This window comes from Hyperolius riggenbachi, chromosome 2 (assembly GCF_040937935.1).
Source record: "Hyperolius riggenbachi isolate aHypRig1 chromosome 2, aHypRig1.pri, whole genome shotgun sequence".
Lineage (NCBI taxonomy): Eukaryota > Metazoa > Chordata > Amphibia > Anura > Hyperoliidae > Hyperolius > Hyperolius riggenbachi.
The window spans coordinates 446,638,026-446,665,681 of NC_090647.1; the positions used below are offsets into that span (position 1 = coordinate 446,638,026).

General features: G+C 44.8%; 1 protein-coding gene and 1 long non-coding RNA gene across 2 annotated transcripts in view; one reads left to right on the forward strand and one right to left on the reverse strand.

Annotated features, from left to right (window-relative positions):
* Positions 1–3,578, forward strand: part of LOC137546952 (uncharacterized) — a 259,238-nt gene extending 255,660 nt beyond the window's left edge. Inside the window, exon 3 of the long non-coding RNA XR_011026408.1 lies at positions 3,462–3,578. This is a non-coding gene — a long non-coding RNA (uncharacterized lncRNA). The remainder of the gene's footprint in view (positions 1–3,461) is intronic.
* The window catches only part of LOC137546949 (carbohydrate-responsive element-binding protein-like), a 168,476-nt gene that overhangs the window by 10,558 nt on the left and 130,262 nt on the right, over positions 1–27,656 (reverse strand). Inside the window, exons 12-15 of the mRNA XM_068270026.1 lie at positions 25,498–25,574; positions 18,543–18,659; positions 15,600–15,727; positions 11,532–11,655 (exon numbers count right to left, since the gene is read on the reverse strand). Of these exons, the coding sequence (XP_068126127.1) occupies positions 11,532–11,655; positions 15,600–15,727; positions 18,543–18,659; positions 25,498–25,574 (446 nt within the window). The remainder of the gene's footprint in view (positions 1–11,531; positions 11,656–15,599; positions 15,728–18,542; positions 18,660–25,497; positions 25,575–27,656) is intronic.

The window sequence follows — 27,656 nt, forward strand, 5'->3', positions numbered from 1 at the left end:
TGCAGCAGGATACAATAGTGCACGTCATCCATAGGGGCTAGAACTCCTCCCTGACCTGGAACAAGGGTTGACAGGCCAAACACAACATACTCAAGGGAATTAAAGGGGTAGCATCTAAATTGCATATAAATGCTTAAGTACTAAAGTTGGAATATAAAGGCAAGAGCAATGAAAAAAAATCATCAAACCTACAAATTTACAGTGAATTCAAGGGTTACCCCTACCCACCCCCACCCACAAGCCAATTCCCACACACCTATTTCTCCAAGAATACACATAACTCATTCCTATCATTGAACCCAAGCTGTAGCTTCAGTTCTCAAGATTCAATAGGATTCCCTTTGAGACAAAATTTTGTCCCGATCACCTCCCCTCCTGGGGACTCCCACGGCGATCAAACCCACTATTCTCAGGTGGGATGGATCGCCGTGGTGGTTGTCCAAAAAGTGCTGAACCAATTTGGGAACACCTCCCTCACCCTTATTGATTGCTCTTACATGTTCCACCAAACGTTCCCTCATTGGACGTGTGGTTTACCCTATGTAAAAATACGCACAAAGACACAGGAGAGCATAGACTACAAACTCGGTCCTACATGTGATGAAACTCTTAATTTGGAAATGGACTGATCCCAACCTTATATTGTTGGTTTTTAGCACATGACTGCATGTGGGACAATGCCCACATTGAAAATTTGCACCAGGTCTGCGACCATCAAGCCATGTATGAGACCAGGGCCGAGCCTGGGCGGGTGCAAGGCACCCAGGCGCCCGTCTCTGAGAGGCGCCGCCCGGCCGTTGCTCTCCCTCTGTGGCCGCCGCTCTCTCCCTCCCTCTAGCCGCCGGCGCCTCGTCAGACCTCGAGCACGCCGCAATGGTATGCGGAAGTGACATCACTTCCGCATATAGAGCGGGTGCGTCCAGCGCCCTCTTACTGGTCGGGTCGCCCGTTGATCGAGGTCTGACGCTGCTGCAAGGTGAGGGGGTAGCGGCGGCTAGGGGGGGTCCCTTTCACTCACTCACTCTCTCACTAAACGGGGTTCCTATACCCCTGGCTCCACATATTGGGCACATATACCCCCTGGCTCCATATACTGGGCACATATACCCCTGGCTCCATATACTGGGCACATATACCCCCTGGCTCCATATACTGGGCACATATACCCCCTGGCTCCATATACTGGGCACATATACCCCCTGGCTCCATATACTGGGCACATATACCCCCTGGCTCCATATACTGGGCACATATACCCCCTGGCTCCATATACTGGGCACATATACCCCCTGGCTCCATATACTGGGCACACTGGCTGTTTGTCATTATGTGCATTTACTGGTGAAAAGCGTCTCTTGTTAAGTGCATTTACTGGTGAAAAGCTGTCTCTTGTTAAGTGCATTTACTGGTGAAATGCTGTCTCTTATTAGTATTATTGTTTTCCCCCACCTCCCCTATCCGCCACGGTTCCCCTTCCCTCCCCCCCCCCCATTCCCCTCCCCTTTCCCTACCCCCACCTACCCTGGTCCCTTTCCTCCCCAACCCCCCTGCCCCCTTCCCCGTCCCTATATCCCCCCCCCCCCCCGTTCACTCCACATTAGCTCATAGACCGCGCATCATAGCCTCTCAGCATTAATATTTACTCCTAAATTCAGACCCCACATGAAGGGGAACCCCGAATTACACCACATCATGTGGAACTCATCATCACTTTATTTCTAAAAAAACTGCCCCTTGTACAAAAGAATAGGTAGTTTTCCTTGAAAAGAAATTGGGCCTAGATTTAGTTTTCTAAGACACACTACGCCCATGTCTTAAATCTTTCTGGTATAATGTAACGGTGTCTGACAACTATGCGAAAGTTTTTCTCGAAAAAGTTCGCTTTTTCAATTTTGATATATACATGACAGTAATTTATATGTTTTTTACATATTGTCTTATAACTGTGTAGAAAAAATAAAAAATTGTGATTTGATGATATATGTAATCATCTCTATATACCTATTTGTCAATATTTCCTATGCACCTACAGTTTAATGTATATGACTTGTATTATACATATGTTTATATTTGTATAATTTTTTTTATGTTATTGTGTTTGTTCTGTATTTTTGGGGGTCATATATATATATATATATATATATATATATATATATATATATATATATATATGTATATATATATATATATATATATGTATATGTGGGACTCCCCTTAGAAGTTTACAGATAAAATCCCCTTCCCATAGACATACAGTTTTACACACAATCAATATGCATCTATCTGCCCAGACTAGTTTTCACTATTACAGTCAGATATAAGCTATGCCCTTCATTTTTATATATAGGTCCCCAGTTATCCCCTGGAGGATGGCCGCAGTTAAATATTACAGTCAAATATTACAGTCAGATATAACCTTCTCCTTTATTTTATATATATATATACATATATAGGTCTCCATCGACCCCTTGGGAGACGGCCGCAGTTACCACCACTAAAAGAGACTCTTGTATAAGAGCCGTCGCTAGTTTGCCCGAACAGAGGCTCCTGGAAAATGGCCGCTGCAATCTCTCCCCTACGGCGGCTCATGCGTCCCATTACATAGATGGCGCTACGTGATATGCGGAAATACGTGCGTTTCACTAGACGCCACGTGACATACGCACATCGATGACGTCACACCCAGTAGTCACCGCTTTCTTCCGGCATACAGGCTAACAGCCGGCATACATTTAAAGTCCTGCCTCGCGGGCGATCAAACACAGGCGCCCAGGCTCTTTGGCACAGTTCTAACCTTTAAGGTAAGGAACGATGGTTTTGTTCTTTCTTATTTTTCTCCACATCTCTCTTCTTTTTTATAGTCGGCTTGCTGCTCTGGCCATATTTGCAAATGGACTCTGTAGGGTCCCTAATCTGTGTTTTTTTCACTATTTGCATGTAGCTATTTTTTGCATGTAGCCAGATCATTATATGCACATATACTTATGTAGGTAAATGATACCTTCCCATGTCTCCACCCATTACTGGTCGGGTCCCTTAATGAAAATAGGTGTGTGTCTAGTGTGTTTTACAACTGGGGAGCCCTCACTGTATGCTCATCTTGATTGGGGTGGGATGCGGTCTGTCGGGGCTCCGGGCGGACACGTGTGCATATATATTCTTTTGGGTGTGTGCGCATTTGCCCGAGCGGGGTCCGGCGAAATACGTGGCCCATATAGTTGGAGTCCCTATAGGGGACCATTGAGAATATCAGTTTTTGATTTTAAGGTTTAACTGGGGGCATTATCCTCCAACAGCGATGTTTTTTAACAGCAATGTCTTTAACAGCAATGTTTCATATACTATACATATTACAATGTGTTATTTTAGGAAGATAAGTTTATATTTTAATATTTTAAATACTAATTTGATTGGTACTGTACACAAGATTCTGAGCCTCTGTCAAATGTATATATTTTTAGGCACTTGAATTTGACCTGATGAAGCGTATTGTTTCCGCGAAACGCGTTGTCTGATGTGCATATTAAACTCTATCTACCTATTTGAGAAACGTTCATTATTTGAAATCTGATTGAAAAAAAGGTAAGAATTTCTTACCTAAATATAGTGATATTAATTATATCTTGGGCGCCTCCAACCCTTATCTCTCATATTATGTGCATTTACTGGTGAAAAGCTCTCTTATTATGTGCATTTACTGGTGAAAAGCTGTCTCTTGTTATGTGCATTTACTGGTGAAAAGCGGTCTCTTGTTATGTGCATTTACTGGTGAAAAGCTGTCTCTTATGTGCATTTACTGGTGAAAAGCTGTCTGTCATTATATGCATTTACTGGTGAAACGCTGTCTCTTATGTGCATTTAGTGGGGAAATTTTGTCAGTAAAAATCTTTTGTCAGTAAATTTTTAGGTATTTGTCTGTAAAAAATAACGTGAAAGGTTGGCAACACTGGCAGGCTGCGCGGCACAACGGGAAAGATACAGGCAGCCCACCTCACGCTTGGGCTTGGCTGGGGGAGGAGCCAACGACAGCGAGCAAGAGTAGGGTGGCCGCATGCAGCCATAAATACGCAGTGTGTGACTGCTTCGCACTAGCAGAGCATCTCAGCCTGAGTCAGTCCAGAGACTAGCAGGCTCGCAGGCAGCCAAAGCCAGCCAGGAGCAAGCCCATGGAAGAGGGGTAGGAATGGGGTATCACATGCATGCGTAAAGAGGTGGAAAGTGTGAGTGTGATTAGGCAGGACATGGGTGTGGTTATGTGGTTGGGCGTGGTTAATTTAACCACTCCCATAGGCGCCAGAGAAAATCTTGCACCCAGGTGCCAGGCACCCCAGGCTCCCCCCTGTATGAGACTGTTGCCTCACAAATTCACTTTGAGTTAGCATGGAGCCCAGGGTATTACCCTGTCGGAAGGACATAATTGGGGGCTGTAGTACCTTGGGACCTAATCTTTCATCCTGTTCTAGTAAGTGCCAATTCCTCAGAATGCTCTCATGAATTTTACCTGACATTGGGGAAAAGTCAAACGCAAATGTGTCATCACGCTGTCTCTGACTACTCTTTAGGGTCCCAATCTGCTGATGTCCCGTACCTTTTCCAAAGCCTGTTCTAATTCAAAAGCATCGTACCCTCTCTCTAGGAAACGATCGTACATCTCACTTGCCTGAGTCTCAAAGTCATCATTTTTGGAATTGTTCCTTTTTAATCTCAAAAATTGACTATATGGGACAGAGGTCTTGACATGGTTTGGATGATAGCTGGAACAATGCAGGACCGAGTTTGTAGCTGTGCTCTTCCTATGTGCTTTGGTGATTATCGGCCCCCCCGAACCTTGATGCTGAGGTCAAGAAAAGTGACCTGTTGATCACCCCATTCGCCTGTGAATTTCATATTCATCTCATTTTGGTGCAGATACTCCAAAAAGGAGTTAAAGCGGTCCCTGGTGGACCTCCAAATGACCAACACATTGTCCACGTACCTGGACCATGCCCTCAAATCACATCTATAGGGGTTTCGTTTCCCATAGATGTACACTGCCTCCCATTTTGCGAGAAAAATGTTCGCAAAAGTTGGAGCTACCTACGGCCCCATTGCCATCCCGGCTATCTGTTTAAACCACTCCCCTCCAAATCTGAATGCATTATGATCCAGTACGAATTCAAGACACCTTCCTAAAAATTTGCTTTCAAACCGATCAACGCGTTTCGTCGCATTAAGCATCTGAAGTGCTGCCTCCACCCCCATTTTTTGTGGTATCCTTTTGTACAGGTTAACCACATCAATGGAGGCGAGGCTGTCACCTTCTTGCCAAACCATTTGTTCCACAATCTGGAGGACATATGTTGTGTCCTTCAGATAGGAGGGAATGTGGTCGAGTAGAGGTCGGAGGGCTTGGTCCAGGTACTTTGAGAGGGGCTCCGTTACGGGTCCCCTCCCTGAGACAATGGGTCGGCCCGGGGGGTCCACCAGGGACTTATGGACCTTAGGCAAAAAGTAGATGACAGGTCTTTTTGGGAACTGGGGGAACAAATCATTTCCCAACTTAGGGTCAAAAAAGCCTTGTTGTACCCCAGATCTCAAAAGGTTTCTCAACTTTTGTTGGTACTGAAAAGTGGGGTCAGCCTTCAATTTGACATAGGTAGAACTATCCTCAAGCTGCCTCAAGGCCTCCCTTACATAGCTGTCCACTCTCATCACAGCAATGTTACCCCCCTTGTCCTCTTTTTTTAATTGTGAGATCGGGTGAGATCTCAACCATTTCACTGCTTTCCATTCAGAAGCAGAGAAGTTTCGTTTATCTTCCAGATAAATAATTGCTTTAATATCCTGCAGGACTTGTTTTTGGAAGGTATCCAAACCTGAACCTGCCATTGGAGGGAAAGGGGCAACAGATTTACAGACATGATAGTTCAATACATTCCCCAGTTTGGTTGTATCTTCTGTATGACTTTCCGCAAAGAGGGTTTGTAGGTCATTAAGAGCGACACAGTCGCCAAAAGACAAATTTGGTTGAAAGCCAAGATTCCAAATTCCCTCCCTCACTGGGGTTTCACCTCCTGCTCCATAAAGCCTATAGATGTTCATCTTGCATATGCTTTTATAGAGATCAATCTCGAATCTTGTGAAATCAAATGAACCAGTGACCACAAAGTTCAAGCCCTTCTGCAAGACCTCAATGCATGATTGTGAAAGTTCCACCCCTGATAGATTTCTGACACGCAAAGTGTCAGATGCCATTGCCATGTGCAAGAAAACAAGATCAACAATCTTCCACTTCAGCAAAACAACACATGGGCACCGATGATGTGGTAACCATTTAATCCACTTGTGATAAAAAAATATGTAGAAAGCAGTACAGTTCACATGAAGGAAATGCGATACTTCACCAGTCTGATGACCCACACACAGTTAGCCCACGGATGATCCAACAATTGTTTCACACCTCACTGGTGCTTGTTCACGGATACTGTGGCTTACATGGCGGCTATATAAAAACACGCCGCACTATGTTCAGGCCGTGTATAAATACACGCCTTTGTTCAGCCTTCTCCCCTCATTGGTCCAGTTGCAGGAAGCGCCGCCCCTCCTCTCTGCTGACTGGCCGCGCTGCCTCAGCGCGCACAGACGTCACTACGGAGGTTATCCCCCTGTTGGGTTCAATATTGAGCCTACAGTGGTGTGTTATATCTGACAGCAGCATTGTGTAATTATACAATATATTGCATTTAGAGTGATTGTTTCATATGCAGCAGGGATCATGTTGGAACATTTATTAGTTATTTTTTAAATCGTTTTATTCTTTATTGAATCATCAATATTGTGATTATTATTATACTAGGCCTGAAAGATAAATCGAATTTAAACCGAAATCGTGATCACCAAGATCACAATTTCGGAATCGTCAAAGTGGCGATTATCGTGATCACGTCATTTCCACATGGAGGAAGTTTGAAGATGCGTCTTCATACTTCCACAAAGTCCCAGCGTGTGCGGCCCGCAGCGTTGGACATACCTTCTGCATAAATCCAATGCTGTCCATCCTCTATCGCCGTTTGCCGGCTCTTATGCTTGGCAAAACTCCAGGTTCCTGTATGTCATATGACATACAGGAAGTATTCCGTGCATTAGAGCCTGCAGGAGGCGAAGTGGATAGACAGGCATCGCTGGACTCGTGCTGGAAGCTATGTCCAGAACTGATGCAGCTTGGGGGACTGAGGAGGCACAGAGAGAGACACAGGAGACAGAGAGGGAACAGAGAGACACAGGAGACACAGAGGGGGCGCAAAGAGAGACACAGAGCAGGCACAGAGACACGGGGGCAAGAGAGAGACCCAGAAGAGGCATAAAGAGGCAAAGGGGGCACAAAAAGAGACAGGGGGAACAAACAGGCACAGAGGGAGAACAAAGCTTGATTTGAAGGAAATCGTGAATCGAAATCGCAATTTCGGACAGAAATCGCTCAATTCAATTTTTTCTTAAAATCGTTCAGGCCTATATTATACCTAATGTTGAATAAAGATTTTTGTTATATTTTTTTCAAAATTTGCTGCTGGGCTTTCTCTTTCTACCATATAATTGCTCTTGTTTTGAGCAGTAGCACACACAGTTATTTGGTTGAGGTGTTGCAGACACATTCCAGAAACTGTCAGTCAGTATACTGTGCACCATGTCAGTCAGTACGCTGTGCACCATGTCAGTCAGTACGCTGTGCACCATGTCAGTCAGTAAACTGTGCACCATGCCAGTCAGTACGCTGTGTACCATGTCAGTCAGTACGCTGTGCACCATGTCAGTCAGTATATTGTGCAGCATGTCATTCAGTACGCTGTGCAGCATGTCAGTCAGTACGCTGTGCACCATGCCAGTCAGTACGCTGTGCACCATGCCAGTCAGTACGCTGTGCACCATACCAGTCAGTACGCTGTGCACCATACCAGTCAGTACGCTGTGCACCATACCAGTCAGTACGCTGTGCACCATGTCAGTTAGTACGCTGTGCACCATGTCAGTCAGTATATTGTGAAGCATGTCAGTCGGTACGCTGTGCAGCATGTCAGTCAGTATGCTGTGCACCATGTCAGTCAGTACGCTGTGCACCATGTCAGTCAGTACACTGTGCACCATGTCGGTCAGTACGCTGTGCACCATGTCAGTCAGTACACTGTGCACCATGTACGCTGTGCACCATGTCAGTCAGTACACTGTGCACCATGTCAGTCAGTACGCTGTGCACCATGTCAGTCAGTACACTGTGCACCATGTCAGTCAGTACACTGTGCACCATGTCAGTCAGTACACTGTGCACCATGTCAGTCAGTACACTAGAGAACTATGTCAGTCAGTACACTGTGCACCATGTCAGTCAGTACGCTGTGCACCATGTCAGTCAGTACGCTGTGCACCATGTCAGTCAGTACGCTGTGCACCATGTCAGTCAGTACGCTGTGCACCATGTCAGTCAGTACGCTGAGCACCATGTCAGTCAGTACACTGTGCACCATGTCAGTCAGTACGCTGTGCACCATGTCATGTGCACCATGTCAGTCAGTACACTGTGTACCATGTCAGTCAGTACGCTGTGCACCATGTCAGTCAGTATATTGTGCAGCATGTCAGTCAGTATGCTGTGCATGTCAGTCAGTACGCTGTGCACCATGTCAGTCAGTACACTGTGCATCTTGTCAGTGAGTATACTGTGCACCATGTCAATCAGTACGCTGTGCACCATGTCATGTCAGTCAGTATGCTGGGCACCATGTCAGTCAGTACACGGTGCAGCATGTCAGTCAGTACTGAATGCAGTAGTATCGCTGCGCTCAATGTGATAAGAGTACTTGGTAATTGTCCGAGCTGCAAGCAGTGTCCTCTGTACAGGCAATCCAAACTTTATGCGTCCAATGCTGCTGCGCTTGTACTCCTCACAAACACATCCAATAATGTCACATGTAGGGGGAGAAGAAAAACACCAAAACATAGGGTGTAACGTATGCTCAGTTCACCCTTGGTGCCAAACACACACGCTTCCAGAAATAGTGAATAAGCCCCCAGCCGGGATAACCACCACCACTTCCTATAGAGTGGCCGCTTACCCTCAGTATTCTTTTAAACAAGCACAGCCTTTGGCAGCCATTGCCTATGCAATAAACATCCTAGAGCCAATATAAAAGTAAACCATAGCGTAATTCCGTTTATTTAAGACAGTAAAGCCCTGCTAACAATTCTGCTTACAATGTAAACACTTGGACATGAGCATATCATAGTCATAAACTGCACCGGATCATCAGCGTGTCCGCCGGCCGGGTGTAGCTGCTATCCTCGCTCCTTCCCAAGTATGCGTGCATGCGTACGTCCAGGCTCCGCCCTACGTGTTTCATCACAGGGCGTGACTCATCAGGGGCTGGCTGGGGGCTTATTCACTATTTCTGGAAGCGTGTGTGTTTGGCACCAAGGGTAAACTGAGCATACGTTACACCCTATGTTTTGGTTTTTTTCTTCTCCCCCTACATGTGACATTATTGGATGTGTTTGTAAGGAGTACAAGCGCAGCAGCATTGGACGCATAATGTCAGTCAGTACACTGTGCACCATGTCAGTCAGTACGCTGTGCAGCATGTCATTCAGTACGCTGTGCACCATGTCAGTCAGTACGCTGTGCACCATGTCAGTCAGTACATTGTGCACCATGTCAGTCAGTGTACTGTGTACCACGTCAGTCAGTACACTGTGCACCATGTCAGTCAGTACACTAGAGAACCATGTCAGTCAGTACACTGTGCAGCATGTCAGTCATTACACTGTGCACCATGTCAGTCAGTGTACTGTGTACCACGTCAGTCAGTACACTGTGCACCATGTCAGTCAGTACATCGTGTGACTTGTCAGTCAGTACACTGTGCAACATGTCAGTCAGTACACTGTGCACCATGTCAGTCAGTATATTGTGCAGCATGTCAGTCAGTACGCTAGGCACCATGTCAGTCAGTACGCTGTGCACCATATCAGTCAGTACGCTGTGCACCATGTCAGTCAATACCCTGTGCACCATGTCAGTCAGTATACTGTGCACTATGTCAGTCACCACACTGTGCACCATGTCAGTCAGTACACTGTGCACCATGTCAGTCAGTACACTGTGCACCATGTCAGTCAGTACGCTGTGCACCATGTCAGTCAGTACACTGTGCACCATATCAGTCAGTACACTGTGCACCATATCAGTCAGTACACTGTGCAGCATGTCAATCAGTACACTGTGCACCATGTCAGTCAGTATACTGTGGAACATGTCAGCCAGTACACTGTGCAGCATGTCAGTCAGTATACTGTGCACCATATCAGTCAGTACACTGTGCAGCATGTCAGTCAGTATACTGTGCACCATATTAGTCAGTACACTGTGCAGCATGTCAATCAGTATACTGTGGAACATTTCAGTCAGTATACTGTGGAACATGTCAGCCAGTATACTGTGCAGCATGTCAGTCAGTACACTGGAGAACCATGTCAGTCAGTACACTGTGCACCATGTCAGTCAGTGTACTGTGCACAATGTCAGTCAGTACACTGGAGAACAATGTCAGTCAGTACAATAGAGAACCATGTCAGTCAGTACACTGTGCACCATGACATTCAGTACACTGTGCACCATGTCAGTCAGTACGCTGTGCACCATGTCAGTCAGTACGCTGTGCACCATGTCAGTCAGTACACTGTGCAGCATGTCAATCAGTACACTGTTCAGCATGTCAGTCAGTATACTGTGTACCATGTCAGTCAGTACACTGTGCATCATGTCAGTCAGTACACTGTGCACCATGTCAGTCAGTACACTGTGCATCATGTCAGTCAGTATACTGTGCACCATGTCAGTCAGTATACTGTGCACCATGTCAGTCAGTACACTGTGCATCATGTCAGTCAGTATACTGTGCACCATGTTAGTCAGTACACTGTGCATCATGTCAGTCAGTACACTGGAGAACCATGTCAGTCAGTACACTGTGCATCATGTCAGTCAGTACACTGGGCATCATGTCAGTCAGTACACTGTGCACCATGTCAGTCAGTGTACTGTGCACCATGTCAGTCAGTACACTGGAGAACCATGTCAGTCAGTACACTAGAGAACCATGTCAGTACACTGTGCATCATGTCAGTCAGTATACTGTGCACCATGTCAGTCAGTACACTGGAGAACCATGTCAGTCAGTACACTGTGCACCATGTCAGTCAGTACACTGGAGAACCATGTCAGTCAGTACACTGTGCATCATGTCAGTCAGTACACTGTGCACCATGTCAGTCAGTGTACTGTGAACCATGTCAGTCAGTACATTGGAGAACCATGTCCGTCAGTACACTGTGCATCATGTCAGTCAGTACACTGTGCATCATGTCAGTCAGTATACTGTGCACCATGTCAGTCAGTACATTGTGCACCATCAGTTTATTTTCACCTCGGGTTCACTTTAAACCTTAAGTGCACTTTGGCCATTACAGCTGAGGCCCACAGCTCGCCATACATTTAAAGATACAATCCAAAACTTCCAGTTCTGCAAGGTCCTGCTCTGGACGTAAGCCTGGAACATCTGTTGCATCTGTTGGAAGCGCTGATGTGTGACAGGCACCCCAGAGGCTGGCAGCTGTTGCTGGCACAGGCTGTTGTATAAAGAAAAAGCAAGTTACTCAGTGTCTTGTATCTTAATAAAGGATACCTGAAGATATTCCTGATCATTAATATGCCTCAACAGTATTATGCATGAGCAATTTGTGGCAAGATCCATTTTATTACAAGAGAAATCCAAACAAAACATGTTATGTTAACTTTGGGTAGAGTGAGAAATGTAAATATACCTTTAGATTCTGTATTGGTGTCTAGGCCGTGTGATGCAGCAGGAGGGAAGGGGTGCGGATGGATTTCCACACACAATAGTCCAACTAATTGCAAATGTTCACTTAAAGTGTACCGAGCACCATTTTTAGCACCTCAATAGCACATTAAAAATGCATGACAAAAATATGTCTTGCTATTAAAAAAAACTTCCATTTTACCATTTATTTTACATTTGCTGAGGATTAGCCCTGCAAAGCTCCCGGGCTCGCAGGGCTTTACTTCCTAGAAGAGGCAGAGCTTTAGGCTGTAGCTCTGCCTCCTCCGCAGTCAATCTCTGCTGATCGACGGCTCTCCCCACCCCTCTCAGTCTTCTTTCACTGAGAGGGACTGGGAGGTGGCGAAGATCCACGGAGATTGATTGCGGAGAGGCAGAGCTACAGATTTATTGCTGAGGATTAGCCCTGCAAAGCTCCCGGGCTCGCAGGGCTTTACTTCCTAGAAGAGGCAGAGCTTTAGGCTGTAGCTCTGCCTCCTCCGCAGTCAATCTCTGCTAATCGACGGCTCTCCCCACCCCTCTCAGTCTTCTTTCACTGAGAGGGACTGGGAGGTGGCGAAGATCCACGGAGATTGATTGCGGAGAGGCAGAGCTACAGCTGAAAGCTCTGCCTCTCCAGGGCAGCATGATCTGCGACCTGCAAAGTCATTGAACTTTGCATGTCGCTTTCTCTATATTAAATTACTCATCTGCCGCGGGGATGCGGGAATTTCACTCAGGCATTAACTCTTAACAGAATGATATGAGCAAAACAGGGAAAAAAGAGACTTCAGAGTCTCTTTGAAGATTAGTAGAGGTTTTATTAGCCTACTTCAGCAGGCTTGCCAGCCTGACCCATCTGCAGAGATTTCAGGCATCTAATGACTTAAATAATTGTTTTATTGAACTCATTACCAAGAAGTAAACAATACCTTTTCATCAACAAAGGGGGGTGGGTAATTAGGACAACTGCTTCAAAGAAGTCAACCAGAGGGAATATGTTAAGATAGCATCTTTGATGTCTGTAAATAAGGACAGTGAAAAGGGGAGGGGGGAATATGGCAGCTCCTATAGCCATTACAAAGGGAAAGAAAGGGTGCTTAGTTCCCTTTAAAGTTGAACTTTAACCAAGGAATAAACTTCATTCCAATCAGTAGCTGACACCCCCTTTCCTCCAAGAAAGAAGATAGCCTTCAGATAACCCAGAGGCTTCCCTGATCCTCCTGGTGCCCACAGTTCCTGCACAGGGTTCTTCTGAATATAGCCAACAAGAGCTTGTCAGATTTGCTCTCGTGGCTGCAGTTCTGTTTCCTATGTAAAGGAGTGTGGCTGCAAACAAGAGGGACCTGAGCAGCAGTGGTGGGGTCAAGGAGGACATGGGGAGCCTCAAGTCCATCCAGCGGCTTCCCACTACTTAGGTAAGTATCTATTTTTTTACAGGTTTGAATTAACTTTCCATGCATAATGGTGGATCGTGAGGATAGGGAAAATAATAAAGATATCTATATAGATGTTTCAAATATTTGTTTTACTTTGTACTATATGCATTAGCAAAACCTATTTTAAAACAATATTTAATTGGGTTATAATGACATTTTGCAAATTAATTTATCCTATTTTCCACTTTGAGCCAGTAGGTGGCGCTCCTTGGCAAACAAAAAATATCTGAAAGATGGCGCTTTAACTCATGGTCTTATTGTAAAATAAAGTCCATTATGCGGAAAGCATTTATCGTGAGTTGTATTGCCAATCTGACTGAATAAAGGTTTCCATTGAGGTTGTTTTTTTTTTTTTAATAGCAGTAAATGTTTTCTTATCTTATCCACAAAATAGTAAAGTACAGTAGTTGTAAAGTAGATAAGAAAAGTCATATCAAGCACTGGCATGATATTGGCCTGTTAGGAAGTATGGGAGGAGCAATCTGAACTTGCAATCCTATATAAATCCTGTGATCCTGCATGTCTTACCCAGCACTCGTATGAACTTCCTGCTGCCTTGCCAAAATACCTTCTGTACCCTTGTGCCACCTCTTCCCAATAACATGTGGTCTGCTGCACTTGGAGCTGAACTCAATGAGCATGTCTATGCTGCACAATCACAAGGAGTATGGTCAAAATTTTGCAAACCAAGGCAAATGTAGTACAAGATTGGACAAATGTCCCCTGCCACCTTGAATAGCTCCAGTGCCTGTATGCCAAATTGTGGCATAGCTTAGGATGTTTTAATGGCTTAGATCTAAAGTTGGTAATATGTATAAAGTTTGTTCAGTTTCCAGTCTACTTAAAAGGAATTTCTGCAAGGTTACAACTGGTAAACCATCAACTTTTGAATCTCTGTGATATTTTAAAGTAGAACTAGTCGAAATTTACCCTCTTGTCCAACAGATTAGCCGCACAATAAAGGCTCATACATGCATGCAAGTTTTCTACCCAACTATCAACTAAACTTGGTCTGTTGTATGGTTGTTAACGTGAGACAAATGCCTACACGAGTGACTGAGAACAGGTGGTGTGCCCGATCCAACATGCGGTTCAACTCACACAACTGCTGGGCTGATATTGTGCAGGTGGCCACGTGGGTACAAGTCGTTTGAACGTCTTGTACTTGTTTTGAATGCAAACTAAGGGTAGAAGACCGAGAGCCCAATATGGTTTAGTATGTTTTAAGGAAGGAGGGGGTGTATTATGACGTGTAAGTATTATACTCACAAACCAGGGTTGCCTCCAAAGCAACCACTGTTCAGGCAGGTGGGGAGAACAAGCCTGTCCCCACTCAGGAATAAGACGTCGCTCTCTGTGGACAGGAGGAAGTTGTAGGGTAGAACACCCTTCCACCAAGGGTGGACTTCTAGATGCGCAGAGGTGTACAGAGGCGCCGGTAGGATAAAAGTCAATAAAAAGTTTAAAATTGTTTTGGTTGCGGTGGTGGACCAGCCAACCTTAAACAGACATAAGTACTGTCGAAATTCAGAAAATATACAATTTATTCAATTACTCCCAATGAAAAGTCGCAACGCGTTTCACGGGCAAGGACCCGCTTCCTCAGGCAATAAAAGACAGGAGCAATACACTGGAAAATGACAGAGACAAGTAACAACCATCAGAATGCTATGTGTGATACAATTGTACATTTGTTCAAAATTTGTTCAAAAATTGTTTTGAATGCGGACATATCATGCAGTCTGTCGTATGCATGCGCGCGCAGTATGTAAATGAGAAGAAAATACAAGTCATGCAATCCCCTGTTGGTGTGGCCGGTCTTGTTGTTGGGTTGGTGATGCAGAAAAGCTTCATGTGTATAAGAAATTCTAGGGACAATTATTTGGTAAAAAGTTACTGAAAGAGTTAATAGACTGTGCCTCACTGTGCTTGGAAGGCTTATAAATTACATTGTTCTACTCAGCAGCTCTCTAGGTTGTACTATGATCACTATCAGCTGCTGATATGACAGAGTTAACAAAGCAGAGGGCTTTTCTTTGCAGGATTCAATGACTGTAGGCAGAGGAGAGATTATTGTCCTTACTGAACAGCTTTTTGAATTAACTTGATGGTTTAAAATATGCATGCAATGGCAAATCCCAACACTGCTGTACTACAAGCCGAAAACTTGTGAATTTTACACAGATGACATTACTTTGGAAGAAAAGCAAGTAGGATAGTGTTATAGGAAACAAAGCAATGGTTGCAAGTTTTATTGTATCATAATTTCCGCCTGTAATTCGGTTTTAAGGCTTACCTGATGTTGTCGCTTAGCTCTTGTACTTGGCAACGCAGTCGCTGAGCTTCTTCCTGTAGCTGTGCTCTCTCCTGCTGCAGCTTACAGATGTACTCTGCTGTCTTCTGCAAGGTGGTTGCTTTACTAAGCTGTAAAGATCAGGCTCATGTTATAACTCTTAGACACCAATATTTTGGAGATACTTTTAAAATGACAAGTATTTTGTTATTTCCTTTGTTATTATTAGGACCTTTCTATATGCAGATATACACAAACCTCAACTGCACCTTTTTTTTTCATTTATAAAGGGTATGTCCCTCAAAACAGGAAACAATCCATAATTACGATTTTCCAATATGGTTTTTACTAATTATAAGCTGGAGTCTTTACCTTGGATAATACAATTTGTTTTTACGAATTGTCCCACCTCCTTCGATTTCCCACCATAATACAATCATGGTATTGGGATTGGTGGAATAATGATGAGGGGGTTGTTTCTGATGAAATGGATCAGGCACAGTGGGAGTCACCTACAAGGGTGCGCCAACTGGATATAAAGCAGTGAGCTATTTTGGCTCTTTGGCTTGACCACACCACATAGGTCTCAGCCATGAGAATGTCAATGGGGTTGATTCAGTAAGAAAATAGCGCGAGTAACCTCCTGTTACTGTGCATAGCGAGCGCCCTCTGACTAAAATTAATAATGCACGGTATGCTGCCAATAGGGCGCATAAGGCGCACAGGGCTAAATAGCGCAAGTAACAGGAGGTTACTATTTTTCTTAGTGGTATGTATCATTTGTGATTATTGAATGTGATTATTCATACGCACTCCTCACTTTGCACTTTACTTAAAGGAATACTATCAATGCCCAAGTTTTCTAAAATGACAATGTACAAATAATGTCTAAGTAGCTGTGTAAACATTTTCCTACTTTTCATGTTAATTATCAAAGGCAAGAGCTTTAATTTATTGAGAGTAGGATTTACCGGTAGCTGTATTGGGACAAATCAATTGCAGAAGGGGTGTCTGCTTCAATGCACAGCCAGTGTTGCATATCAGACTGCAGAGTATTTTTCTCAGAAAGCAAAAACAGTATGAAAAGCTGTGACAAAAGCTGTGAGCTTTCTCTCTCTCTCACACACAGAGTTACACACAGGGTTAACTGATCAAGTGTGAGGGGAATTTCCCCTCTCCTCATGGCTCATTCTGCCATCAGTTATGGTGTCAGTAAAGTTTGAAAGTATTTTGATAACAGTAAACAAAGAGGTTGCTAGGGAAATGTATACAACAGTACTTAGCAGCACTTCCCAAACAATTCCTATCTTAATTGAAAAAAATATGTAGATCGTTAGTGTTCCTTTAATACAGCTCTGAAGAAGCCCCACTTTGGGGCGAAACATGCAGGGTCACTTTCTCTGTGTAATTAGTGTAGACTGAGTAATAACACCCACCCAAACAGGTTCTAGTAGAAGGATCCTTTATATGCATTTAGGTGCTCAGTCTTTTGTCTCAAACATGTATTAGTGTAGACAAGTTTCAGTCTCCTAAACAGTCTATTACTTTTTTAATTGTTTCTGACTAAAAGTTATGTTTTAATCTAATTCCTCTATTGCAGGGGGGTCAAATATAAATAGACGACGGAGGGCCGAAATGTAAAACTTAGACCAGGTCGAGGGCCGACAAGTATACTTACCCCCCCCCCCCCCCACATTTGGAATGATCGCATAACACCCCACAATTTTCACTGCACGTGATAGCCACGGCGTTATAGCCAACAAACAAAATACATCCTCATTGTAGGTAGGTAGCCAGGTATAGGTAACCCCTATATAGGAAGCCAGGTATAGTTGCCCCCAATATAGGTAGCCAAGAATAGGTGCCTTCAGTATAGATAGCTAGGCATAGGTGCCCCCAGTATGTAGGTTAGCCAGGTATGTGCCTCCAGTATAGGTAGCAGGCACAGGCACCCCAGAATAGGTAGCTAGGCGTAGCAGGTGCCCTAGTATAGGTAGCCAGGAATAGCAGGTGCCCTAGTTTAGGTAGCCAGGCATAACAGTTGCCCCAGTATAAGTAGCCAGGCATAGTAGGTGCCCCAGTTTAGGTAGCCATGCATATCAGGTGCCCCAGTTTAGGTAGCCAGGCATATCAGGTGCCCCAGTTTAGGTAGCCAGGCATAGCAGGTGCCCCAGTTTAGGTAGCCAGGCCTGTATACGCGCGCTAGCAGGCAGGGACTCACCACTCTCCTGTGTGCGGGGGTCACGCTGGTGTGCAGATTGCCGCCGCTCGCTCCCATGGAGAGTACAGCGGCCAGCAAGGATGAAAGAGGAGGTGGAGGAAGCGAAAAAGACGCTGCCTGACAGCTCCGCAGTGAACCCATGGCATTGGGAGGCGGAGCAAGAAGCTGGAGCGTGATAGAACGTAGCAACACTCTGTCACTTGCATGAGGAGGAGGGCTGGCCATCCAAAGACAACAGACAGGAGGGGCGGAGCTGCGAGCGTTGCCGCGGGCTATGACGATCCTCTTGCGGGCCATTGTCTAAAGCGCCGCGGGCCAAATACAATGTAAAGTGCAGAAAGCACTGGCGGAACAAATTTTTTTTGACGCTGCGTACATGTGCTCTAACGGTACTCTGAAAGGAAACCAGTTTGTGAGCTTACAGATGTACTGATGCCTTACTAAGCTGTCAAGATTTGGCTCATCTTACACATCTAACACACCAACATTGTGAACATACTTTTCAAAATGATGACAAGGATTCTGTTACTCCCTTTTCTTTCCTTTGTCATTATAAGAACCTTTCTATATGTAAATATAGACAAACCTTAGCTACGCCCTTGTCTATGTCATCAATATTTGTATTTCTTTTACTGTAATAGGAAGGAAGGTAGTAAATGCTAGGAAATGCAATGATAGCCTAGTGACTTCTCCCATAACATAGTGTGATAGGGATGAAGTGATACCTTGTTGTGCTGTCCATGCAGAGATGTCACCAGATGGTGCAGAGTGTCAAACCCAAGTTTAATGTTGCAGCGTCTCTTCTGTTCAGCTGAGATGTGGGTTATACGTCGGTTCTCAACCTGTAGAATCACAAGCAGCATCTATGTTGGTGACTTGGGAAGACGGCAAATCATTTTAAACTAGAAGAATGATTTGTTTCCCTCTTTTTGCTACTAAATTGTAAATCATTTAGAGGGAAATGTGATTATGAAATTATTTAAAAGTCTACTACAATGATTTGTTGAATGACTCAGCAGTGTATACATTGGGCATGATGCACTAAACTCTGGTAAAGTTGTCATGCGCAGGGAGTGCACAGCAATATTACCATTACTAGTGCAGGGGGAGCACCGGCCATTAACCCATTTGCGCCTTACTATTAACAGTAAAATTGTTGTGCACTGCCTGCGTACGGCAACTTAACTGGAGTTTAGTGCATCAGGCCCATTGAGTCATTTTAAAGTGGTATTGTCATAACATTTCAACTATAGTCTAAAGCATTAAAACAGCATAAAATTAGCAGCTTAAACTATCTGACTTGATTTCAAGGATTAAAACTCATACTTTACACCAATTTTAGCTGCTAATTGATAAGCCTGCTATTGCCAGGCAGAACTATTAGATTGTGCTAAGTAGTGTATATACTGTATAAACAAGGCAGAAAAGCTTCTGCTGTATCTACCAGGACGGGTGGGAGGAGGGGGCAGATGGGATTGAGAATTGTATATACTTTGTTTCCACACTAATCACTTCTCCAGGAGTAGGTCTGATAATTCGTCCTGCAGCTGGCAATTATATCAGTCAGCTTAAGGGCCCGTTCTCACAGGTGATTTCAACTAATCGCCAAAGCGATAAGAGCACTAGCGCAATATTAACCTATGGCAGTGATCTCACTGCCGCGATTGCCGCCGATCACGGGCCTTCTGCGACTAATGGACATCGCAAAACAAGTTCCCGGCAGCCTTTTGCTGCGATTCAGGAGCGATCACGGTTATGATTATAAAAGCTCAGATCGCGTTCACTCTGATTCGTGGGAGTATACAGTGATTTTACCATGCTAATTGTGGTAAAATCACCAAATGGTTTTGCACTTTTAAAGCGGAACTGTAGATAGAAAATAAACACATTGTTTCACTTACCTGGGGCTTCCCCAAGCCCCCAGCATCTGTCCTGTCCTGCACCGGTCCTGCACGAGCCTTCGTTCTCCCGCTGCCGCTTCGTCCCGTACTTCGACTTGTAAGTCCATGCCAGCGCAGCCCTGCCAAGCGTATCCTTTCTTCGCGTTCCCTTCTGCAATAGCGGGGAACGCAAAGAAAGGATACACGTGGCCAGAGCCACGCAGGCGCAGTGGCCCGGAGGTGAAACCGAAAGTAGCTGGCGGCGAGAGAACGGAGGCTCATCGAGAAGCGGCGTGGGACAGGACGGCTGCTGGAGGCTTGGGGAAGCCCTAGGTAGGTGAAACAATGTGTTTATTTTCTATCTACAGTTCCGCTTTAAAGCGGAATATAACCCTGCATTTCAACTTTGCGCTAAAACATTATTTACAGCATATTATATGCAACCAGCATTTTTTTTTTATTAGACTAGCATTGGAAGGGTTACACATAGAGCTTTAAAGTTCCTGGAGAGAACTGCAGACGCATCCGAAGTTTAGATAGATACATTTAAGTAAAACAAAATGTGACAAGTGAGGAATGTTACACACTATTTGGCTGTCCTCCAGCTCCTGCACAGTCAGAGAGAGTGAGTCACATTCCACAGTTGTTACATTTTGTTTTGCTTAAATGTATCTATCTAAACTTCGGCTGCTGGGAGCAGTTCTCTCCAGGAACTTTAAAGCTCTGTGTGTAACCCTTCCAATGCTGGTCTAGTAAAAAAAATGCTGGTTGCATATGATATGCTGTAAAGAATGTTTTAGAGCAAAGTTGAAATGCAGGGTTATATTCCGCTTTAAGTGTGACTGGGCCCTGAGTGAGATGCAAATACACATTCAAAAGACATCAAAGTGATTCATATACATTTTTACTGTTCATTTTACTTTTAGAGGAAAAACATTTTTTTGCTGACAATACCACTTTAACCACTTCCCGACCGCCGTATATACAATTGGCGGCCAGGAAGTGGACCCAGCAAGGACCGCCGTATTGACAAAAGGCGGCGGTCCATTTACGGGCATGGGTGGCTTGATCGCGTCATTCGTGACGCGATCAGCCGCCGGCGACTGGCTCCGCCCCCTCGCGCTGTAACCCGCCAGCTGTTCGGAAGCGACGGCAGGTTACTAGCACCCGGATCGCCGCATACAAAGTGTATAATACACTTTGTAATGTATACAAAGTGTATTATACAGGCTGCCTCCTGCCCTGGTGGTCCCAGTGTCCGAGGGACCACCAGGGCAGGCTGCAGCCACCCTAGTCTGCACCTAAGCACACTGATTTCCCCCCTGATCGTCCACAGCACCCCTCAGACCCCCCCCTGCCCACCCCCCAGACCACTGTTTGCACCCAATCACCCCCCTAATCACCCATCAATCACTCCCTGTCACTATCTGTCAACACTATTTTTTTGTATGCCCTAAACTGCCCCCTGCTCCCTCCTGATCCCCCCCCACCCCTCAGATTCTCCCCAGACCCCCCCCCCCCAGACCCCACCCTCCCCTGTGTACTGTATGCATCTATCCCCCTGATCACCTGTCAATCACCTGTCAATCACCCATAAATCACCCCCTGTCACTGCCACCCATCAATCAGCCCCTAACCTGCCCCTTGCGGGCAATCTGCTCACCCACCCACACCAATAGATCGCCCGCAGATCCGACGTCAGATCACCTCCCAAGTGCATTGTTTACATCTCTTCTCTACCCTAAACACCCACTAATTACCCATCAATCACCCATCAATTACCCCCTATCACCACCTGTCACTGTTACCCATCAGATCAGACCCTAATCTGCCCCTTGCGGGCACCCAATCACCCGCCTACACGCTCAGATTGCCCTCAGACCCCCCCCCCTTATCAATTTGCCAGTGCAATATTTACATCTTTTCTTCCCTGTAATAACCCACTGATCACCTGTCAATCACTTGTCAATCACCCATCAATCACCCCATGTCACTGCCACCCATCAATCACCCCCTGTCACTGCCACCCATCAATCAGCTCCTAACCTGCCCCTTGCGGGCAATCTGATCACCCACCCACACCAATAGATCGCCCGCAGATCCGACGTCCGATCACCTCCCAAGTGCAGTGTTTACATCTGTTCTCTACCCTAAACACCCACTAATTACCCATCAATCACCCCCTATCACCACCTGTCACTGTTACCCATCAGATCAGACCCTAATCTGCCCCTTACGGGCACCCAATCACCCGCCTACACGCTCAGATTGCCCTCAGACCCCTTCCTTATCAATTCGCCAGTGCAATATTTACATCTTTTCTTCCCTGTAATAACCCACTGATCACCTGTCAATCACCCATCAATCACCCCCTGTCACTGCCACCCATCAATCACCCCCTGTCACTGCCACCCATCAATCGGCCCCTAACCTGCACCTTGCGGGCAATCTGATCACCCACACCAATAGATCGCCCGCAGATCCGACGTCAGATCACCTCCCAAGTGCATTGTTTACATCTCTTCTCTACCCTAAACACCCACTAATTACCCATCAATTACCCTGTCACTGCTACCCATCAGATTAGACCCCTATCTGCCCCTAGGGCACTCAATCACCCGCCCACACCCTCAGAACGCCCTCAGACCCCAGCCCTGATCACCTCGCCAGTGCATTGCTTGCATCTATTCCCCACTCTAATCACACCTTGAGACACCCATCAATCACCTCCTGTCACCCCCTAGCACACCTACCCATCAGATCAGGCCCTAATTTGCCCCGTGTGGGCTCCTGATCACTCGGCCAAACCCTCAGATCCCCCTCAGACCCAGTATAGGAACCCCACTAATGACCCCATTTTAGAAAGAAGACACCCCAAGGTATTCCGTTAGGAGTACGGCGAGTTCATAGAAGATTTTATTTTTTGTCGCAAGTTAGCGGAAATTGATTTTAATTGGTTTTTTTTTCACAAAGTGTCATTTTCCGCTAATTTGTGACAAAAAATAAAATCTTCTATGAACTCACCATACTCCTAACGGTATACCTTTGGGTGTCTTCTTTCTAGAATGGGGTCATTTGTGGGGTTCCTATACTGCCCTGGCATTTTAGGGGCCCTAAACCGTGAGGAGTAGTCTTGAATCCAAATGTCGCAAAATGACCTGTGAAATCCTAAAGGTACTCATTGGACTTTGGGCCCCTTAGCGCACTTAGGGTGTAAAAAAGTGCCACACGTGATACCGCCGTACTCAGAAGTAGTAGTAGTAGTAGTAGAAGTAGTATAATGTGTTTTGGGGTGTATTTTTACACATACCCATGCTGGGTGGGAGAAATATCTCTGTAAATGACAATTGTTTGATTTTTTTTTACACACAATTGTCCATTTACAGAGAGATTTCTCCCACCCAGCATGGGTATGTGTAAAAATACACCCCAAAACACATTATACTACTTCTCCTGAGTACGGCAATACCACATGTGTGGCACTTTTTTGCACCCTAACTGCGCTAAGAGGCCCAAAGTCCAATGAGTACCTTTAGGATTTCACAGGTCATTTTAGTTTCAAGACTACTCCTCACGGTTTAGGGCCCCTAAAATGCCAGGGCAGTATAGGAACCCCTATACTGCCCTGGCAGTATATACTCTGCCTTAAGGGGGGTAAAGCCCACGGTCCTCAAGTGGTTAAAATGACACTGAAACGAAAAACAACTGATGATATAATGCAGGGGTAGGGAACCTATGGCTCGGATACATCTGGCTCTGGCTCACAGACAAATCAGTAGGAATTGATTCACTAAGCTACACTGCTCAAGCTTAGTGTGGCAGCGCAAGCTAAATTTTTACTGCTGTAGCATGCACTACTCACTTACTCGTGCTACCCCAAAACTAACAGCTGCTCCAATTGTCCCATTCTGGACCCTATCAGGTCCAGTGACTTTGTAGGACGAGATCCCCACATTTTGATTGGCCCAATAGGCTTCCAGCCTATTGGGTCAAAGTGCGGGATCTCGTGCTCATGTGAACTGTGAACTCAGTTTGAAACCTACTGTATGGCTTTCAGGGAAATACATTTTTAAATATGTGGCGTTTATGGCTCTCTCAGCCAAAAAGGTTCCTGACCCCTGATATAATGGATTGGTTGTGTAGTATGGATAATTAATAGAACATTAGTGCCATAATTTTATTTTCAGGTATATAGCTTGTTTTATAACTACATCATTCTCTAATAATTGCAGTTTCCCCAATACACTCAACATTTTAAATGGTTTCACAGAGCAGGCTACTGACCCTTTGAACTTTTCTCTGCAAAAAAAAACATAAACAAAGAAGAGTTGAGATAAATGCTTCAAAAGACAGTGCTGTCCACAACGTTATAAAGTTGCAGAGCTCACAGAAGCTCTTTTGCATAGATAACAACTGAAGTTTCTTAAATCTTCCTGTACTGGAAACAATATGAGGCTCATATCTGTGTTAATAATGTTTTATTACTTAGTTTTTATTACAGGGCTCATTAACTACATGATCTGCAGTACAATCCTAAATTATCAATAAAGCCTAACTAAATGCAAAATTGAACCAGGCAAACTCTAAAGGTCCATGCCCAACAGCAAAATGTAATCTTTCAAAATGACAGATGAACGATTGTTCCAATTGACATCGTCTAACTAATTTTTTTAAAAAGGTTACAGATGATGCTTGTGCATTTTAAAAAAAAACCCATCATGCCGGATCAGATTAAATCAATTTGTTCAGCGTCCCCCGTGTGTACAGATCTTTAAACAAACCTATCGTTGGCAATCTACTTGGGGTCTATTGATGTTGTCCACATCCCATCAGTAAAGATCTTGTATGTAAATATCGTGGAACTTTTGTCCATCCATTCAGTCTTCTCATGGGTACTTAGCTTTACTGCAATCAGTAAGTAAATATGACCTGCATACAGAAGCAGAATGCCGGACAGAATTAATTTTTAATAGGCCAGATGTGCCTGGAACTGCAATACAGCCTGCTTCCTTCCTGTCCTCTCTGGATTTAGCTGTACGGTTGGTCAATTAAATGTAGCCATGTGACACCCAAAGTAGGAAGAATATCTGCCAGACTACATTTCCTGTCTTATAGTAGAAACCATGTGTTTAAACTGGGAGACGGGACTTTGTAGTTTACAGGAAGTAGGTAGTTAGTGATTGTAAGACATCAAGCCTGCTATTATGAAACAGAGCTGAGAAGTGGTAAACCTGTATGGACAGATGCACAGCTGCAAGCAAGTGCAGCTATACAAAAGATTTTTCAACTTAAAGGAGTCATCAATCAAATACTGCTCCCCAGTAGTTGCAGCACCCACACTTATGGGTAAGGTGTGCCACCTCTGCAACTTAATCGCTTCATTAGTATGTGCTAGTACGCGCTGCCTTTTTTTTTTCTCCACAGCTGTGCATTGTGAAAAAGCTTCAGTTTTTTAGCGTATAGTGTGAAAGAGGACATAGGTAAACATGCACACTGGACTGCACATCAGTTGCCCTTTCAGTTACAGCTGACAGCAACTGGTGTAAAAGGACCCTGTATCCCAAAACAAGATTTTAACCTGTACATAATTTTTTAAATCAATCAATATTATATTATATTATATAACCTGTGCAGGTAAAAATAATAACCCACAGTGAACTTAGAAAGTTTGAAAATGGTAAAAATAGGAAATGCAAATAGTAAACAACGCAGTTTCGCGTAAAATATATAGACCCAGATACTGCTTGCAAATCATGTACCCTGAACCTCTGTAAGTCTCCCTGTTATTTCATGTATTCACCTTTTTGCTGCTACTTTTACTCCATGTTTTAGAAGGTAGAGCACGCGGAACAGTGAGTGTATCTTTGCATTCATCACCTGAAACAACACATGCACAAAGTCACTGGGCTGCCAAAATTTATTCTATGTTATGTGTACATTTCTTCCTGTTCCACTGCAATTGTCACATACTGAAGTACCAGCAGTTGACATGGCTGGGATTTACAGACATTACAGTAATAACATGATAAAACAGATATTATTGGGGATTGTATCATCATAACAATGTTTACCATCTATCAGTATTATACATGGGACCGTATGAGGGCACACACCCCATCACCCAATACCATCACAGTAATACACTGTACTTACATCAATATAACGAAGTAAATGAGAGGATAGGCATCTCCAATTTGTTGCATAAAATCGGCCGCTGCCTTTTATTGGGCTTTAAATGTTGTTATTTATTTATTTATAATTATTTATTCAACTTAGAAACAAACAAACACACATTGCCCGGCAGGTAAGGCCCAGGACAGAAAACCAATTACTTCTTCAAATAACCTCAATGTCCATAACAAAGAGCGGGGATAACTTTCCCATACCAACTGTCACTTGCACATGAGAGACAATCCTCTATAATAAAACCCCTGTGCCCCTGCGTGTGCTGTCTCTGTGTAGCTGATCCATGCTTTTTGCTACTGCGCAGGTGCGCAGCACGGACCCAGCCTCACAGAGACAGGAGGACAGGGACGGAGCCAGGGAGCCAGGCGGGCGTGTGAGCAGACGGCCGGGTGTGCGGCGGGGGGGTGCGCGTGGCAGGTGCGGTGGCGAAAAACACAGACCCTAGAGCCCGTTTTTAAACAGACTTGAGTTTGCTAGTACCCCCAATAAACTTGCCAGTGACTAGGGCGGGAGGGCGTTATCTTCAGCTCTTTTCTAAAAAAGGTGAGAAACAGGCCAATATATGTAGTGGCAAAAGAAAGCTGATAGGCTCAGGGGAAAATAAACAAACAGAGTTTTCGACCAGTAAGTCCATTTGCCACCAAAATTAGACCTGTAATAAAAAAACAAAGAAGCAGTACCTAGCCTAGGACAATTTTAAATCAAAATTGGAGGGAATTTTCCCTCCAAAATTCTGGTGGTTGATGGAGGGGCCCTCAACATACCCAATGGTATGCTATTCCCTTAAAGGGGCGCCTCCATGCAGATCCACAGAGTAGGTTACAGATACTACGTTTGTGAGCAAGTTTCCAATACTGTGACAAGTTCAGTATATGTTCAAACTGTATTTGATAATAGTAGAAGCAAGGGCCAGGTATGGCCTTCCAGCACCCAAGGCAAAGATGCGTTCCCCCATAATTACTTGCTCAGGCTTATACTGAGAGGTGATCCCCAGCGAACCTCACCCTCAGATCAGACTGTGCTTGCAGCCTGGCTACAAATGAAAACTAAATCTGCTTCAAATCAGAAAAATTAGCATGTACAGTAACTGATTAGCTCTGGTGGGGACAATGACTGGTTGGGTTTGAGCTGATCGAGATACAGGGTAGGAGGGGCTAAGGTCACTGCAGGTACTGTATGGGAAGAAGAGACACACACAGGGGTGATCTGTGGATGAATATAAGGCAGGTGTGGTGTTGGAGGAATAATGGGCATGAGTTGATGGATGTAGCAGGGTAAGCTAGGATGGGAGGATATAAGGAGATGGTCTGCAGCTATTTGTGGGTAAAGGAGCTGGTCAGGTGGAAGCATTTTCTATGGGTGTTTGATCACACCTGCATTGCTCAAAGTGCTTCTCCACTGACCATGATGGTGAATTAGGTTCACAAAGATTTTGTGAAGGTGTCTGAAGCTATGCCTGGGGCAGGGTCATAACCATAGGGGAGCAATCCCAACAGCTCCAGGGGGGGGGGCTCAAATCTGTGGGAAGCAGCAACTACTTATTCTAACTCCAGGAACCCATCCTTCAGATCTGGTGTCCTAACTTCTTGTGGATGGGGTGATCATGATGGCAATACCTGTTGTAAAAGTGGGGGTCATGGTGGCCATACTTGTTATGGGTGATGGGATCATGGTGGCCACACTTGTTATGGGTGGGAGTATAACGGTGGCCGCACTTGATATGAGTGGGGGATCATGGTGGTTATGTTTGTTATGGGTGGGTGGGTCATGGTG